General features: G+C 43.8%; 1 protein-coding gene across 2 annotated transcripts in view; it reads right to left on the reverse strand.

Moving 5' to 3' along the window:
* The window catches only part of ATG3 (autophagy related 3), a 39,620-nt gene extending 21,702 nt beyond the window's left edge, over positions 1-17,918 (reverse strand). The window contains exons 1-4 of one of the 2 annotated variants that reach the window (XM_059720460.1): positions 17,734-17,918; positions 11,206-11,247; positions 5,808-5,857; positions 544-614 (exon numbers count right to left, since the gene is read on the reverse strand). In XM_059720460.1, the coding sequence (XP_059576443.1) occupies positions 544-614; positions 5,808-5,857; positions 11,206-11,247; positions 17,734-17,805 (235 nt within the window). In that variant the 5' untranslated portion in view covers positions 17,806-17,918. The remainder of the gene's footprint in view (positions 1-543; positions 615-5,807; positions 5,858-11,205; positions 11,248-17,733) is intronic. The other variant, XM_006271814.4, reaches the window with a different exon arrangement.
* Positions 17,919-17,979: the final 61 nt, after the last annotated feature.

Genomic DNA, 17,979 nt, shown 5'->3' on the forward strand with positions numbered 1-17,979 from the left:
ATAGCATATAACTATTTCACTTGTACGGAAACAGTCAGATTACAGGGACTAAAGGTATTGTCATCATACAACGCACTTTGGGAAGTCTTTACACCAGATCCGAAATGCATTCCATACTGGTGAGGGTGCAGGAAGACTATTTAAAATTGAACTTGTGGTCTTTGTCCCTGCTAACGAGAATGGGTATGCAATGGGAGGGTGGTGCCAAGAAAGAAAAAAAGTTATTTAGTATGTCTCTGGATTTGAAAAGTTTATTTTTAACAAGGCACGCTGCAAAGCTAACACCAAATTTCTGTGTCACTCAATAACCAATTCTAAGACACACTGTGAGAAAAAAAAAGATTCTGAACAACAAGAATCAAACACTGCTTTTCATGTCACAATAAAATTAAAATGCAGAAGACATAAGGGGAGGTTTGTTTCCCTGTCAAAGGGATGATCAGTGTAAGATTTGATAGTACAGGCATGTTCCAATTAGTTTTCTGCAATCATTTCTTTTCTCAGCAAATAGGAGCTTTACTGTATTTAAACATTAGGTCTTACCATTTTTAGTCATCAAAAACTGTTTGTCTGCTGGCAGATAAGCCTTGACCTTCAGTTCTTCTCCTGAAGCCCTTTAAAGAAGCATACCAGAAAAAAGTTGAGCTCATTATTTGAAGACAAGAAAACCTCTCTATTATCAGCTTATGTGATCATGAAACAAGTGTACTACCTTCCTGCTTCCATTTAAGGTCAGTATCTATAACAACCCAGATTTTTTTTTGCAAGATTAGTTTCCTTGTTTCCTTATGAAAATGTGGGTTTGCAAAATAGGCAGGGGTAAACACTGCCAGACAACAGCCAGGGACTGCTTAGGTGTTCTAGCAGTTTGCTGTGGCTTTTACTTCAAAGGGTACCACTTCTCCAATCAGCCACACAGAACCTGGGCTGCATTCTGGCCAAAAGGAGTCCTTTTCAATAAGTAGCAACAAGCAGCTGGGTGTCTCTTTCAAAATTCAGCAACCCAGTGGGAACTAAAAAGGTTGCAAACCGTGACTACACAAAATATTCCAGGCTCTACTATACTACAGATTTACTATCCGAATTATAGACATTCCAGAAAAACTCAGTTTAGCTTTTCAGCCTGGCAAAGTACCAAACTAACCAGCAACAGGTCCCCATACCTGTGTAGGAAAAGACTGGGAAAGAAAAGAATATCCAAGAGTGTTCAATAGTCTCCAGAGCCTTTTAGGATCCTGGCCAAGGCAATGCTCTCTGCTTGGAAAGCCATCATCTATTGGCAAGCTATTATAACATTCTGGGTGTTGTTTCATTATTAGTTTGGTTTTTTTTACTATGCAAGTCTCCATTAAAATACAGTTAGTATACTTGTGTACTTCTTTACTGCATTCTAGAAAAATACAAAGACCCTTCTGAAAGCAAGTATGGCATTTACACAAAGACTGACCCATACTTTAGCATCTTCTACATTAACTCAACTGAATCTGAACTCAGGTGAACAAACTTAAGTGACCTGAATATTTTTTTCTTTAAACAGACATATTAAAAAGAGTGGCTACAACTTCATAAGTAGTCTACTGGGGTTTCTCCAGTAACTTTAACCCAGGGGTGGGCAAAATGGTGGATCCAACTTGTGGCCCAATTCTATTTCTCAGCGGTCCCTGCCCACATTGCTCTGGTTGGTATCCATGAAAACCCCGAGTAGTGGGGCTGTGACAGTGTGGGACCAGGGTCTCCATGGAGACCAGCCCAAACAGTGCTGGCAAGGTACACAGCTGGACAAGGAGCTGCTTTGGGGCTGGGATCTTGCAGCAGTGACAGCATGGGCTGGAGCTGGGACAGCCGTGATCCACTGCCTGCACATCTCTGGGGCAACAGATCACAGTTCTGCCCCAGCTCCAGCTTGCACTGTCACCACTGCAATATCCCAGCTCCAGTCCCAGAGCAGCTCCCTGTCCAGCCATACACCCTGCCAGCGCTGCTGGGGCCAGTCTCTTTGGAGACCCTGGCACCAGAGATGTGGGTTTTATTGGAAAATTTTGAATTGGAAAATTTTCCAATGCCCTAAATAGAGTGTGATCTGATCTGGCATATTTATTTGACTTATATTTAGTAAACAAAACTAAAAAAAGTACCCCCATGTTAATTTTATGTCCTAGCAGCCACAAGTATTTGAACTGAAATATTTGATTAGGAAACAAATTAAATACAGCACACTGAATGTGGTTTATTCAAATTATATTATATTAATCTTACATTCAAACAAAATTCAAAGTTTTATGTGGAAAGAAATTATTTTATTGGAATACTTGTAAAAATGTCAAGACACTACACAATAGCATGTACTTCCTTTACACTGTTTGTTTAAATTTAAGAAAAAAAATGAAGGTGCTGAAAACTGTTGACACACTAATTTTAGTACACGCAAAGAACTGTGCATGATCTGCCGTGGTTGTCCACTCATCTACTTCAGAGTTCAACTCTCTTTCACTGAGGTCATTGTGGCACCTCCAGTTTCACGGTCACCCTCTGTAGAATCACTTGCACTGCTTATTAGTTCCATTTCAGAATCAGATTTGAGACAAACCTGATTCAGAACTCCTTGAACCACATTCTCTTTCTTTAAAGGATGGTTTTACCAATGAGGCTATGGGCAAGGACAACTTATCACACTGCATCTTCTTCACTAATTGGGCTTCTGACTGATTCTTCAGGAGCAAGAGATTTTGAGAAATAGAAATAAGCTTAGCAGTGCATTTATTTGTTAGTCTGTTCCCCTTTTTTTGTCTTGATTGAGCTGAAAGCCTTCCAGTTCCATTCACAAGACGCTGCCATTGGTGGAATACTTAGGATCCTCAGAGCAATCTTGGACAACAGTTGGGTGTTACAGTATCCTTCCACCAGGTGAGGGGAGACATTCTCTACTGCCCGCCAAATGATATCTTTGCTCCAAAGTTTTTCCTTTTGCACGGTACTCAGCAACGTCTGTCATCATGGCTATTTCGTTGATGTTGGGGACACTCTTAGCTACTTCCATAAACGTATTGAGAGCAGTAGATAATTCATCTTCTGATAAGTGTTGTCCTCTGTGTTAAAGATCCAAAAGGTTTCCTGCCAGATGAACTGGAGGAGAGCAAAACTTAGATCTCTCAGTAAACATTTGTTTTACTACTACTTCTTCCTTTTTGGATAGAGGTAGAAAAGGCAAAAGCTCAATTAGATTTTCATTCAGTTGTCTGAATATCTCTGGAATACTTAAAAGGCTTGGTGCATCTCCTTCAAGTTTCTTGATAGCCAATGAAACTGGTAGGAGCAAACTGAATGCTCCTTGAACTCAAACCCAGAACACACCCTGGATAATCTGGGATACTGTGTCATCTACTGAGGCACACAGCAAGCAGTTCTTTGTGAGCAGCAAACTATGTAAACACTTTGTACCAAAGCCCCATCTAGTTTCTCCTGGCAATAAAAGTGCACTTTCCTTCCCTTTCTTCTCTTTCTGTAATTTCTTCAAAATCTGATTAGCAACGTGATGATTGTTGAATACCTTCACAATTGGTGTGTAGTTTGCCAATATTGTCTTCATTGTATTCACACTCATTATGTCCTTTGCCAGAAGATTCAACCCATGAGCAAGACAGCCAAATACTATTAAATGAGGATACTTTGCCTTTAATATTTGCCATGCAGCTTTCATGTTACTCGCATTGAAAGTGCAGGTCCCTGATAATCTCTTCACTCAGTAATTTGGTTATGTATTCACCTGTATGACAAGACAATTTGGTAGCAAGTGATCTCAAGAATATTGGTTCAAGTGTTCCTAACATAACGTTCAATAAAAGGATTTCCTTGTATATCAGTCCATTCATCTGACATCAGTCAGCAATTCTGCTTGACCAATCTTTTGAATAACCATTGTTTGAACTCTATCATACTCCCTATCTAAGAGAGAGCGTGATAAGCAATAACATGACAGTAATTTATGACAGGCAAATTAGTTTGCAACGTTACTTTCAGTATTGATTTTCAGTTATGGAAAGAGGTGTATCGCTTGCAAAAATAGTTTGAGCTAGTGTCTCATCTGCTTTTTCTTGATCTTCTTTTGACATTTTGTCCACAAAGCTTGACTGCGTTGACCAGCTACTCATGGTGGATTGCACATCTGGTGACAGTGAACTTGAAAGCGAGGATCCTGCTTCTTCTACTCCCAGATTTGGCAGCTCAACGTTTTCATTTTCCATTTTTTGCAAATCTGCTGTTTCACTTGAGCTACCAAGTTCCTGAAACCAAAGGGGGAAAAGATATTTATTTTAGCCTCTTCTAGTCTGGCCCCATCCATCAGAAAAAGGAGAAGTGGCAGGGAGCTTGCTTCCCCACTTCCGGCCAGCAAGAACACTTAGCTGTTCAGGGACTGCAGAGTCAAAGGGAAGTATAGTCTGACCTCTGCCATCAGCCAGAGGACCAAGCTCACTCTCCTCAGTTTAAATAGCCAACTATAAAAGCCCAAGCCCAAGCCCAAACACAAGCCCTGCAATAGAGAGAGAGAGAGAGACTGACTTAAGCCTAAGCCACTTTGGATGCTTAGTGCAAGCAGAATATAAATATTTAAATAAACAAACAAAGATTTAATAGACCGAAGTTGCATTAACAACTTTTAAAATTATGTTTTAAAACAATATAGGTGCTAGTCTATATTCTGTGCTGTTTAACATATTACTTTGTTTACTTACGTAGGATTCCTGAACTAGACTTTTCTCAGGTGATGTTGTTCCACCACTTTGTTGTATTAGTCTTCTGTATATGGCTTGTACTCTTTCAGGACAAATTTCAACATGTTATTAAATGTTTCTGCATTCTTGTTATGTTGTTAGCATACTCCTGCCCGCAACATTGACATCTACTAACTTTCTTCCTTCAGTGGCTTGAACTTCACTAGAATGATGCCACACACTAGTTTTTTTTCTGATTAGGCATTATTATGACTACTTCAAACCAAAAGCACTAAAAAACTAACAGATCTTATTCAAATACTTCTAAATTCCCCAACTCAAGACAAGAAATGAGACTGCTCTGCGTGTCTGCTGAACTGAAAGTGAAACAACAATTTAATTGCAGTTTTAGTTTTGCTGTCACCTGCAGTCTGAGATAAAATAAAAATTTTAGCTTCAGTTTTGATTTGACCTGCATAGCCAATTAAGTGAATTCATAACTTGATTTTTGGTTTTGATTATTAAATGAGTATATTTACCTGCCTGTTTACAAATCAACAACACATATATGTACACTCTCATATACTTCCTAGGGATAATAACATGAAAAACATTAATTACAACTTTGAAACTGCCAAGCTTACCTAATATTGTATTGGCATCCATTCATTGTTACTAATTAATTTTATGAAACAATGAATTTTTAGAAATGGAAAATTTCCCACTGAAATATAAAGCACCAGAAAATGTCCCACATCTCTGCCTGGCACCGTGCTGTCACAGCCCCACAGCTCCTGGGGTCTCCACAGAGACTGGTCTGAACAATGCAGGCAGGGGCTGCTGGGAAATGGAGTCTGCCATGGGGCTGATCCAGCCGGAGGACAGCACTTTGCCCACCCCTGCTTTAACTGCTATCACAGAATGTTTCAGTTGGGTGTGATCTCAGCATTTCCCTTTCTTCATAATCAGTGTAGCCAAGAGAGGTTCATGGGTGACTAATGCTATTTAAATAGCAATTTAAACAGTGATTTAAATATGACCAAAACACTTACCCTGGTGCTCCCCCTATATTTCTATAGCTCATTTGCTTTTACCTACCATTGCCAAGTTGGACAGTGGTGAACTAAATGGTCTCCAGCTGCCACAAACTGCAGGAAAAGAAAGAGGAAGAAATGTAGTATTTTGAACAACCCTTTTAAATTTAAGCAGATAACTTTTCAGGTGTACCAAAGCCACATTTCTTGGATATAATAAGCATGTACAAACAATGCTAATTCATACCAGCTAAATGTTTTTCTTTATTTTACATGGCCTCAATTTCACACACATCACTTTTCACCTGAAGAAGCCATGCAGTAACAAGTCACAATGGCAAGGACAGATGACATTAACTTTAGACCATTCTCCTTTCTACCTCCTTTATTGGAACCTCATGGAAACCAGCATGCAAGTCAAGCAGCCCAGACTGAACATACCTGCTTACTGTTTACCATGATGAAAAACTAGTTTTGTTCCCTATAGGCATGTGCCAGAAATTTGCAAAAATGCTTTTTTTTTTTTTTTACTACATTTTAAGAAACAGTACACTTCACTGGTTCTTTATCACAGTAATTTTTCAAGTGCTGTACCCATCTGTCATTCGAGCCACTTCCCCATTTTAAAGTACTAGTAACATATTACTCTGTTGAAAAACATTGTACTACAGCTCCCTGCACCACTGTGTATAGATTTGTTAGCCATTTTTTACGCACATCTTCCAAAACAATGTATATCAGCTAAACAGAAAGTACTGTAACATTTGGTCAAATACGGTTCTTGAAAAGTAATTTCCTTTTTTAATAGGTACCTTTCTCCAGAAATTTCCTAGGAACTGAAATATAACTTCAAAAGGGAAAACCAGTAAGATAATCTAGCAAGATTTACAGTTAGACATTTTGTTAGGCAAGAGAACTATGAGTAATGTAGGAAATTCAGAATCCTGTATTTATTTTAAGCCATTAGAATAGACTGTTTGTAGTAACCATGGTAAAGAACACAGTCAAGATTTTTTTTTTTTTTTATTGAGCCAACACTGTAAACTTCTAATGAAAAAAATATAAATATAACATCTTTCAATTTGATTTTCAGAACTTTTAGCATTTTTCTCAGTTTGGACAACTCTATGCTCTAGTGCTACACGTATTTGAGCTCAAAATACTGCAGAATAATGTTAAAACAGAACATCTTCTAAGCGCTTGGAGATTAGTTTCATGAAATGTGTATGTACATAAAAGATAAATCTGGTAGCTTCCTCCTGAAGTGTTACTAGCAAGAATGTTCAAAAGAACATTAATGGAAACCAATACATGCAATATTAAACCAAATATCAAGACCTACCAGAAACCAGAGAGGACAGGAGGTGATGTGGATTAATTGACAAAAATCAGTCATCCCTAGAGATTTTACAGTTCTACTCTCAAGCACAAGACCACCACAAAGTTCATTAAACAAAGTCAATTTTAAAGAGAATAAAATTGGAACAAAATACAAGTCTAGAACTGAAATGCATCAGCAAAGTTGCACAAGTCTGCTTGTAAGCAAAACATGAGCTATCTGGCATTAGGCACTGCTCAGTTACTTGCGTGCATTACATTTAACTGATGCACTCAAAATTCAAAAGAATACATCAGCATTGTTAAAGAGATGGCTTTCTCCTACCTAAGAGAATTCATTTTTAGAGATGATTCCAGGGTAAAAGTTTCAGTCCTAACACTATTAGAAATAATAAGGAAGATTTTCTAAGACATAAATATAAATGGCAGTGAGTCATCTTATTTTGGTGCAGTGATTAACAGTCGTATGTTAACCAATGCTCTGAGGGCTCCCTTTTATTCCTATTAATGAAACAGACTATTAATATGGTCTACTTTTATTCAGAGAAGATGCACTGTGAACAGGTCCTTCTCGGCTTTAGACTCACGGGGTTTTTTTTTTGTTTTGTCAGTGCAGTATTTTTGGGGGCCTCCCTAAAACAAACAAACAAACAACCCCCCCCCTTTAAAACAGAGATGGAAGGATAGTTAGAACACTCACGGGTAATTCTGAACATTTTATTTTACTGTTGAATTTAAAAAGAGATCCAAATAAGAACAAGAGACCTAAGCAATACATCTGTTGGAGAAAGAAAAACCAGCCACAAAACATGCAAGTTACAACAAGAAGCCTTAATAAAAATCTCTGGAAAGCAAGTTTCTAAGACATCCAAGGAGAACCTAACTTGAGCAAATGAGATCTCAAACTCTTGTGAATCATTAATCCAATCTCAAGACAGCCTTCTTACTGTGGTTAACCCTCAGAGGTATTCTGGGGTCCAAGAAAGGTTCAAAGAGCCAGTCCTACCAAAATTAAATACTCACAAGGAAAAAATGAAGATAAAAGGAATAGCAAATTTAATAATAAAATACAGATGAGATGTGCTTTATCCACACCATTTGGTCATTTATATAAAAGCAAAAGATTAAAATTTATGACAATGTCCAGTAATCTAAAGAAACAGCAATCTTATTAAATTTCTTTAAGTCCTGAAGTCCTAAAAAGCCTCTAACAGGTGGACAGGCTGTTCGAGAAAAGTTCTCATCTAGATTTCAAATTAGGTTTTAAAGAGCACTTATTTTTCTGAACAGCCTGTTTACAAATAAACTAAGAACCGTAGTTCAAGCCCGAAGAGTAAAAAATTTTATATTCTATTTCTGGGCTCAATAGCAAATAGCTTACTAAATAAGGCCAAGTTTTTGTAAATGCTCCCAATATGAATATAAATTAGAGTAAAATCTATGTCTATACTTACCCCAAATTTAAGCAATATCTTGCCCTAAACCAGATCTAACTGGCATTAAAAAAAAAAAAAAAAAAAAAAAAAAAATCACTGAGCAACTTTTAGCCTACTTTTTGTAACCCATTGTTCTGGAACTTCTTAAAATTATTCTCATTTTTGACATTTGCTTGCTTGTTCATCATTTTCTATGAAGCTGAAGTTGTCTCCTTGTTCCCAGTTCTTTATTCCTTATTCCCGGTTCCTTTCTCAAAGCTAATCTACAACCAATAAAAGCTGTTTATTAATGAATCACGCATTCTAAAGAGAGAGAATATCATTAGCTATACATATTTACTAATTAATACGTAAAAGAATATTCTGCATCAAGTACAGAGCCCTAAATGAAGATCAGATTAAGATGGGAGTCGGGTGCAAACTATTTCTTAGGCCACCCCAAACTTCCTGTTGATGCCACCAAGGGACTGTCCCAAAGCACCCTGAATGTAGTCCTACCTGAATCAAAGCACGGTTCGGCCCTGCCAGGCTCCAAACTGACAGCCCCCCATACTCACTCTACTAAGTATATAGTCCCGAATAAGAAAGTGGCTTTTGGGCTGGAATTATGGCTGGAAATTCTTCTTGGGCCACCCCACACCATTCCCCTGTGGCATCAGGGGCTCACCTAGACATCCCTTATCAGTCTTGCCTGGCACAAAGTGTGGGCTGTTTGTTCCGGGCTGCCCACTCAGTCCCCCAGGCACTGTACTAAGTATATGGGCTCGAATAACGAACTGGATTTTGGGCTGGGATTATGGTTGGAAATCCTTTAGGGGCCACCCCACAACATGCCTCTGTACCACCGGGTAGCTATCCCGGATATCTCTAAACAGAGTCTTGCCCAGCCCAAAGCAGTTTGTTTGTGCTAAGGTGCCAACTGACCCCCCTGTCCCATCATATGAAGTGTAATGGCTCAAATAAGGAACTGGCATTTGGGCTAGGAATATGGCAGGAAATCTTTCTTGGGCCACCCCACACCATGCCTCTGTAGCACCGAGGGACTCTCCCAGACACCCGACCAGAAACGTGCCTGGCCCAAAGCACGGCTTGGCCATGCCAGGCTGCTAAACTGACAGCCCACTGTCCACTGTACTAAGTATATACGCTCGAATAAGGAACTTGGATTTGGGCTGAGATTACAGATGGAAATCCTTCTTGAACTATCCCACACCCTACCACTGTGGCACCAAGGGACTCTCCCAGACACCCCTGACCAGAGTCTTGCTCAGCCCAAAGTATGGTTTGGCTCTGCCAGGTATCCACTATCCCTATCCAAACCATCCCATTTAACCATACATCATAGACCTAACACCTGGACCTGCCACAAGTAAAGCAGGGGAACTATGGCAGCCACTACCCTGCTTTTATGAAATATTATCAATATATGTTCCAGAGATTCCTGGGTTGAGGCCACACCCCTGCTACAGAGGAAGGTAATGACCACCCCCTCCACCCCCCGCCTCCCACCGTTCATATGCTAATCTGACCATGGGGTGAAAGTCCTTCCTAACCCCAAATATGGCAATTGGTCTGACCCTGAGTGAAGGGCAAGACCCTTCAGTCAGGACTCTCTAGCTTTGCTCCTAGCAGGAGAATCAGCCCACCTCAGTTCAAGTCCAGAGTCTTAGCTGCAGCATTTCTCAGCGCCTCTGAAGAATGCTTAAAAACACCCTGAGACATGTAGGCATAACTATGCCTAAAATCACAGGCTACAGGACACAGAGCTGAGAATCAGAATACAACTCTTGCATGTCATATAAAAAAGTATTAGTTACCAAAATTAGAGTAATTTTCTGCTTCGTTTGTTTTCTTAGGTTACCTGCCTTCCCACCACCTCCTCTTGAATCTTATCCCATTTTGTATAGCTCTTTCCTTCTGTTTATATTTATGTCTTTACCACTTTTCTGTTTCAACCATTCTCTTCTCTACACTGTTTTTTAGTCTTTGAATAGAATTTCAGAGGCATCTTTCAAATACTAGCTCTTTACAAAACTGAATAGAAAACAGTAAGCAAGTGGATGTGTCAAGTCAGTTTCTTTCTACACTAGATTCAGGAAATGCATGTTTGTAATCCTGGTCTGTTTCCCTTTATAGCTACTCCCTTTGTAGACTGTTATAGATTGCTCATATTTCACATAAAGCCAGCAAAGGACAGCCTACTGGGACGTGCAGGAAAGTACTGAAGTATGAGAGGTGGCCAATGCTATGTTGTGACCCTAGCATGCCAACTTCTAGCGAACCAAGACTTCTGTGGGAAGCTCCTCTTCAGGTCATCCAAGGGACAACATTTTCAGGAACTTTCCCCTACACCATGACTCCCAGGCAGGATGGAATTTTTCAGCTAGAAAACCTAAGCTACCTCTCTAATGTTTAGTTCACCCATGAAAGAACTCATCCTACATTTTAATACCAAGACACTATGCCCCAATGATCCCCTGAAAAGGAATTTTGTTGCTGAAATACATTGCTTCTCCTTTAAAGCAGAAATACCACTTGCACCTTCATGAAAATCTAGAAAAGTTGCAAGCTACCAGTTACAAAACCCATTTCAGACAGATGAAGGAAATGTTAAGGCATAATTCTCTATTAAGTTGCAACTATTTTAGTATCTTTGCCAAGTATAGTTTAAATGTTCAGAACACTCACCTCTTCAGGAGTGATCACTCCAGTTTCTTTAAACTTTGATTCCTACAATGAAAAAAATTCAGAATATTTAGATCTTTGCTTAAATGTATACCCTAGTCTATAACGACAAAGAAAACAACCCCTCTTTCTAGGCACTGATCCAGCAATTGCACATGTCCACACAGTGCTAATAAATTGACCCAAGTCATAGAATCCTAGAAGTAGGGTCGGAAGGGACCTTGTAGATCTTCAAGTCCGACCCCCTGCCTGGGCAGGAGAGAAACTGGGCTCAAGTGACCCGAGCCACGTAGGCATCGAGCCGCTTCTTAAAGACCCCCAGAGTAGGAGCCAGCACCACTTCCCTTGGAAGGTGGTTCCAGATCCTAGCCACCCTAACTGTGAAGTAGTTCCTATGGATGTCTAATCTAAACCTACTCTCCAACAACTTGTGGCTGTTATTTCTTGTTATCCTGGGGGGCACTGGGGGAAACAAGGTCTCCCACAAACCCTTCTGGTCCCCCCTAGTGAGTTTATAGACGGTCACAAGGTCGCCCCTCAGCCTTCTCTTGTGAAGGCTGAACAGGTTCAGGTCCCATAGCCTCTCATTGTAGGGTCTGCCCTGCTGTCCCTGGATCATGCAGGTGGCCCTCCTCTGGACCCTCTCAATGTTGTCCACATCCCTCTTGAAGTGGGGCGCCCAGAACTGGACACAATAGTCCAGCTGTGGCCTGACCAATGTCGCGTAGAGGGGGAGGATCACCTCCTTGGCCCTACTTGAGATGCACCTGTGGATGCACGATAGGGTCCGGTTAGCCTGCCGACCATGACCTCGCGTTGTCGGCCCACGTTCATCTTGGAGTCAATAATGACTCCAAGATGCTTTTCTGCCTCCGTGCTCTCAAGAAGGGAGTTTCCCATCTTATAAGTGTGTTGCCGGTTACTACTGCCCAAGTGCAGCAACCTGCACTTGTCCGTATTGAAACGCATCCTGTTTTTGTCAGCCCACCCTTGCAACCTATCCAGGTCTTTCTGCAGTCTTTCCCTCCCTGCTAGCATGCCCACCTCACCCCAAATTTTGGTATCATCAGCAAATTTGAACAGGTTGCTTTTCACCCCATCGTCCAAATCGCTGATAAAGAAATTGAACAGCGCGGGCCCAAGGACCGAGCCCTGGGGGACTCCGCTGCCCATTTCCCCCCAGGTCAAATATGACCCATCCACCACCACCCTCTAAATATGACCCTTCAGCCAATTAGCAATCCATCTGACCATGTAGGCATTGATGCCAGTTGCCTAGTTTTTTTAACAAGGATGGGGTGAGAGACAGTTTCAAAGGCCTTGCTGAAGTCCAGAAAGACTACATCCACGGCGACACCTGCATCCAATGCTTTTGTGACCTGATCATAAAAGGCAATCAGGTTGGTCTGACATGACCTGCCCCTAATGAAACCGTGATGTTTGCCCCTCAGCATCACCCCTGATGCCGGCCCATCACAGATGTGCTCCTTGATAATCTTCTCAAAGAGTTTCCCCAGGATTGAGGTAAGACTGACAGGCCTATAGTTGCCTGGGTCCTCCCTCCTCCCTTTCTTAAAGGTGGGAACCACATTGGCTATCTTCCAATCATCTGGCACCTGGCCTGAGCACTCGTAAAGCCGTGCCAAGGGCCCTGCAATAACCCCTGCTAGCTCCCTCAACACCCTGGGGTGGAGAGCATCTGGACCTGCTGACTTGAACACATCCAGCCCCTCCAGAAGCACTCCAACCCGGTCCTCCTCAACCTTAGGTCTTGGGGCGCTCCCCTCGAGTCATTTACATGCAACTGTGTTCTAGCTGCTGTGTTATCAATTAACTATTTAACCAATATAATGAGAAGAAGTTAAACAGAATTTTTTAAATGATATTTACATCCCTATATCCTAGGCCCATCTACCTCAATTATCTATAACCAGGTGTCAAGCATAGGGCCCGTGGGCTAGATCCAACCTGTGGAACCATTATCTAGCCTGCCGGACTACCAGAATTTGGGAGGCAGAAGCCTGCTACAAAATTAGGGGCCCTTTGACCCTGCTAGCCATGGCCAAACTTGCTACCTCTGCACCCAGGTTGAAAATCACTGGTTGATAGTTGAGAACATAAAAGGAAGTTAATGCATTGCAGGATATAAGAAGGTATCAGAAGGCCACATATGTGAAGTATATTTAAAGCCAAAGAAAGTTCAGCTAACTGATGCCAAAAAATAAAATTCTGTGGTCTGCGCTACTCTTTTTGGTAAGTGATATAGGAAGACAAGCAGAACCACGTGTTCTAACAGCCATCAAAATGAAATCTAAATATTAACAGAATGCATCAGACAAGAAAATAAGTCAGGAAACAGAGAACAACTGTTCCCATTACAGATTAACTTTGACCCCATTATGTAGAGAGCTTTTACCATTAGCATTTTTTGGTACCAAATTCAACTGTTTTACTATATGCTATGAGAACCGGTTTCTTAACTTCCTATGTTGTTTCTAGAGATGCACCAATCCACTGGTCGCATATTGGATGGGCACCAATATAAGGAAAATTGACAGTATCAGCAATCAATTTTTTTGCGCTGATGTGGCTGATAATGTCACCAATAAATGGCCCGTGCACACATGCAGGCAGCCAGGGGCACGGGGGTCTGGCTGAGGGAAGGGGCATGGGGGAAGGGAGGGGAGCAGATCAAGGCCCCCTGTCATGAGGGAGGGAGTGGGGCTAAGGCAGGTGCTGCACAACTGGGATGGGGCATGGGACAGAGTTGCAAACGACTCATGTGGGGTGTGCGGAGGCTTCCATCACTGCACACACCCCTGGAGGCAATGGGGGGGTGGTGCTCCCAGATCTGCGCAAGGGGTGAGGGCAGGCTGAGCTGAGCTCATCCCGGTAAGGCCTGGGCTGGGGCTGTGCTCGGAGCGGGCAGTGGTAGCGCTGGGGAGGGGGCTATGAGGGGGCCTATGCAAAATTCTGGAGTGGCTTCAGCCCCCCCCGCCCCAAACTAACCCCCACCCCAGCGCTGCTGCTGCCCACCTCAAGCACGGACCAGCCCAGCCCCACCCAGGACGAGCCCAGCGCCACCCCTGGAACCAGCCTGCAGAGGCACCCCACCTTCACCCCATGCACAGATCTGGGGGCACACGCCCTCCATGCCCTCCAGGGGTATGCGCAGCAGCAGGAGCTGCCACCCCCCCCCCCCCAGATGAGCCATTCACAGCTCTATTCCCGCACTCCGGTCCAGCCCCACTCCCTCCCTCACTGCAGGGGCCTCAATCGGCACTCCCCCCCACAACCCTTCCCTCCTTGCCCCTTCCCCCACAAGAGACTTACCAGCCTGACCAGCTCTCCAAGCTGCTTGGCTGCATATCGGCAATCGGATCGGTATTGACGGATAGGGCTCGTTAAAAATCCACCCTAGGCATCAGCCCGAAAAATCTCTATCACTGCACCCCTAGCTGTTTCATTAACTTATTTGCAATGGGTTCAACTAAAAGCAAACTTTAACAAGATTTATATATTTGTTTACTTTTCCATTCAGAAAGACATCTAGAAACTTTCAGCACAGGACACATGTTTTGCCTGCTCACATCATTCCATGGTGAATGGAAGGAATTTGAGAGTTCAAAACAAATGTACAAAAAAAAAAAATCATAGAAAATTAGGGTTGGATCCAGTAACCTCAGAAGGTCATTGAGTTCAATCCCCAAGCTCAGAGCAGGACCATCCCCAACTAGATCATTCCAGCCAGAATATGTAGTTTTATAATTTGTAGTTATAAAACTACAGAAATATGTAGTTTTATAGTTTTAAGTGCCATAGATTGATCTTCAAACAAAAAAAAAAAAATACAGCTTCAATTCACAGTAAGGGATTCTGTACTACACACAGTACAGAACATCCACAAAGTACTGGTCTTTTGTTCAAGAGTTATCTGAGGAATTTATGCTATCACCATTATTAATAAGTGGTTGCTTTCCTTTCTACTGTTCTAAATTGCCCTCAGGTTGTCATCAAGTCACCAAGAATCCAACCCGGGTTAGGTCATTTCAACCGACAGCCAGAAAGCGTTACCTATCCCTGCTATAAGCAATACCTCTCCCATACTGCACAAAGATCAAGAATGCCCAGGTTGTCTTTGTTAAGTAAGCAGAAGCACTTTTGCCAGCGATACTCCCATCTTCCCTTCCTCTCCAAGGATGAAGACTTGAGATGGGAAGGAGGGAGGAATGTAATTTAAGAGCCAAAATTAAAATGAGATAAGTGAAACTTTTGCTGGACCAAGCAGTACAGCTGCACTACCTGGTAATTACAGGTCTGCCTTTAAAGAGTTTAGGCTGATAAAAAGATAAAACTAAGGACTTGCTGGCAGTGCGCTGTGTCAGTATGTTGAAGGCTCAGATTGCAGAACAACCTTAGGACTCCTTCCTTAAGCACACCACACAACGTGCAGAATGCAAGCGAGCCTTGTGATCTGTTACCCTAGTGAGGTTCACAATCCTTAGCATCTGTAGAAACCCAGCCAAGTCTATGCAGCAATGCTGGGCGGCCCTTTTAATAATTCAAACATTCACTTACAAAAACAGGAGCTCGGATCAATGTTCTAAAGGTCCCACAACATATTATTCAAAGCATAATAATGATAGTGCATAGCACATGCCAGACTTTAACATGTGCTGGCTAGAAAGAGACAGTGGGCAATAGTACTCCTGGATTGTATACACAACAGAATAAGACACCCACTGTATAAAGGTGAGCTAGTGGCTCTCAACCTTTCTGGCCTGGACTCAGCTCTCACTGGACTTGAAGCACCCTTCCATAACTTTAGCAAACCAAGTAGCTCCCAATTTAAAAAACAAATGTATAGATTACAGTGCTTACTTCCTTGCAAAAGGATCTGACAGTGGAGATGGGGGATCCTCAGGCAGTGACAAACCTGAGCCTATACTTATCAGCTTAGTTTAGCTGCTTATTTCCTAGTGCAGGGGGGGGCCAAAGTCCATATGGTCCAAGTGGACTCTATTTCCCAGAAGCCCCTGCAGTGGTGGCCCCACCCCTCACCCAGACACTCCAGCCTCTCCACCCTGCATCCACTGCCAGGGAAGGACGCATGTGGGAAGGGCATGAGGCTGGAATGGGACCATGGCCAAAAGTAAGATGGACAGGTAGGGCCTGGGAGACCCTGGGATCTTAGGGAGGTAACAGCGTGTGGCCAGAGCTGGGGCAGAGCCACAACCCACTGCCCACACACTGCTGTGGGTGGGGGCATGTAGGGAGCAGATTGTGACTGCTCTGGCCTGGGCTCCACGCTGTCACCACCTCAAGATCCCAGCCCCTGCCCTGGATGCAGTTCCCGGTGTGGCTCCTAACCAATCTTTATAGATACACTACGAGTGTGGAGCCAGGCAGCACTGGTGCCTATTCTGCAGCCCTGCAGTCACAGCCTTGCACTCCTGGGGTCTCTACAGAGACCAGCTGGGAGCCATGCAGGCAGGGACTGCTGGGAAATAGAGCCCAACCACTGGCTGGATACACCATTTTGCCCACCTACATCCTAACACCTCACTTTTCTCATGACACCATTCAACAGATCTGGAGGCAACCCCAGGGTACCCCAGCATCCTGGCTGAGAATCACAGATGTAGACAAATTGCTTCACCTTCCCACAGCTCAGTTTCTCACTATGCTTATGTAGGAGCAAGCAATGGTACCAGTAGCCGAGCAAAACAGGGTTAGCATAACACCACAACAGTTATTCTGAGGAAGAGAGAAAAATTAATGTTGCCAAGCCAGGGCTGGCCAACCTGCAGCATGTGCACCCTGAGTGACATGGCCAGCCTCTAACTGTGGCACAGGGCCCACCTGGGAGGGAGCAGGCAGCAGAAAGCAGGGTGGAGGATCGGGCTGGAGCAGAAAACAGGCTAATGGATTGGGCAGGAAGTTGGGTTACCACACATCAGGGTTTTCCTGGACGTGTCCTTTTTTGGGGTCCTTCAATCTCCATCCAGGCAGTTTTCTGAAGTCTGAACAAACGTCCAGGAGTTTCCTCTGCTCCACTGGTGGGACCAGGGGGAAAGCACTTGGAGGCAGGGGGCATCATGTGTGTTTGTGCACACACACACACATATGGCTGGCACACAGCCTGGCAGGGTGGTGGCAGCAACCTTGGGGAGCAGAGATTGGAGGGCCAGGCTTCAGGGCACTGTGGAGGGGGCAGGCAGGCGCCTGCCAACGCTGGGGATGGTGTCCAGGCACGAGAGCTGTGGCAGGGCACAGGGGCAGGGGGCGCCCACCCGTCCAGCAGGGGAAGGGGGTGGGGGAGGGTGCTTCAGGGGCAGTTGCACGGCTGAGGTTAGTGGCACCGGGGCGGGGAGCGAGGTGCCCCTCCGACAGGCCTCCTCTCTGTTAGAACTAGAAATACTGCAAGTAACCTTGCAAGGAGCAGAAAGCAAAGCAGCAGCCCAGGACAAGAGCAGAGGGCCAGGGCCGACCCCGGCCTCGCGAGGCCCCTCCCGCCCGCCCCGCGCGCACCTTGAGCACGGGGGTGAGGTACTCGGCCACCTCCAGCGCCTTCCCCTTCACCGTGTTGATGACGTTCTGCATTCTGCCGGCGCAAGACAAGGGCGGCGGCAGCAGCGGCACGCGCCCGCCCGAGCCGCGGTCACATGACCCCCGCCTCGGGCCCACGTGACGCCGCAAGTTCCGGCGGGCCACCCTCTGGCGACTCTGCGCCTGCGCAGTGGGAAAAACACCCCCACCCCCCCAGGAAATTGTCGC

This window comes from Alligator mississippiensis, chromosome 1, assembly GCF_030867095.1.
Source record: "Alligator mississippiensis isolate rAllMis1 chromosome 1, rAllMis1, whole genome shotgun sequence".
Taxonomy (NCBI): domain Eukaryota; kingdom Metazoa; phylum Chordata; order Crocodylia; family Alligatoridae; genus Alligator; species Alligator mississippiensis.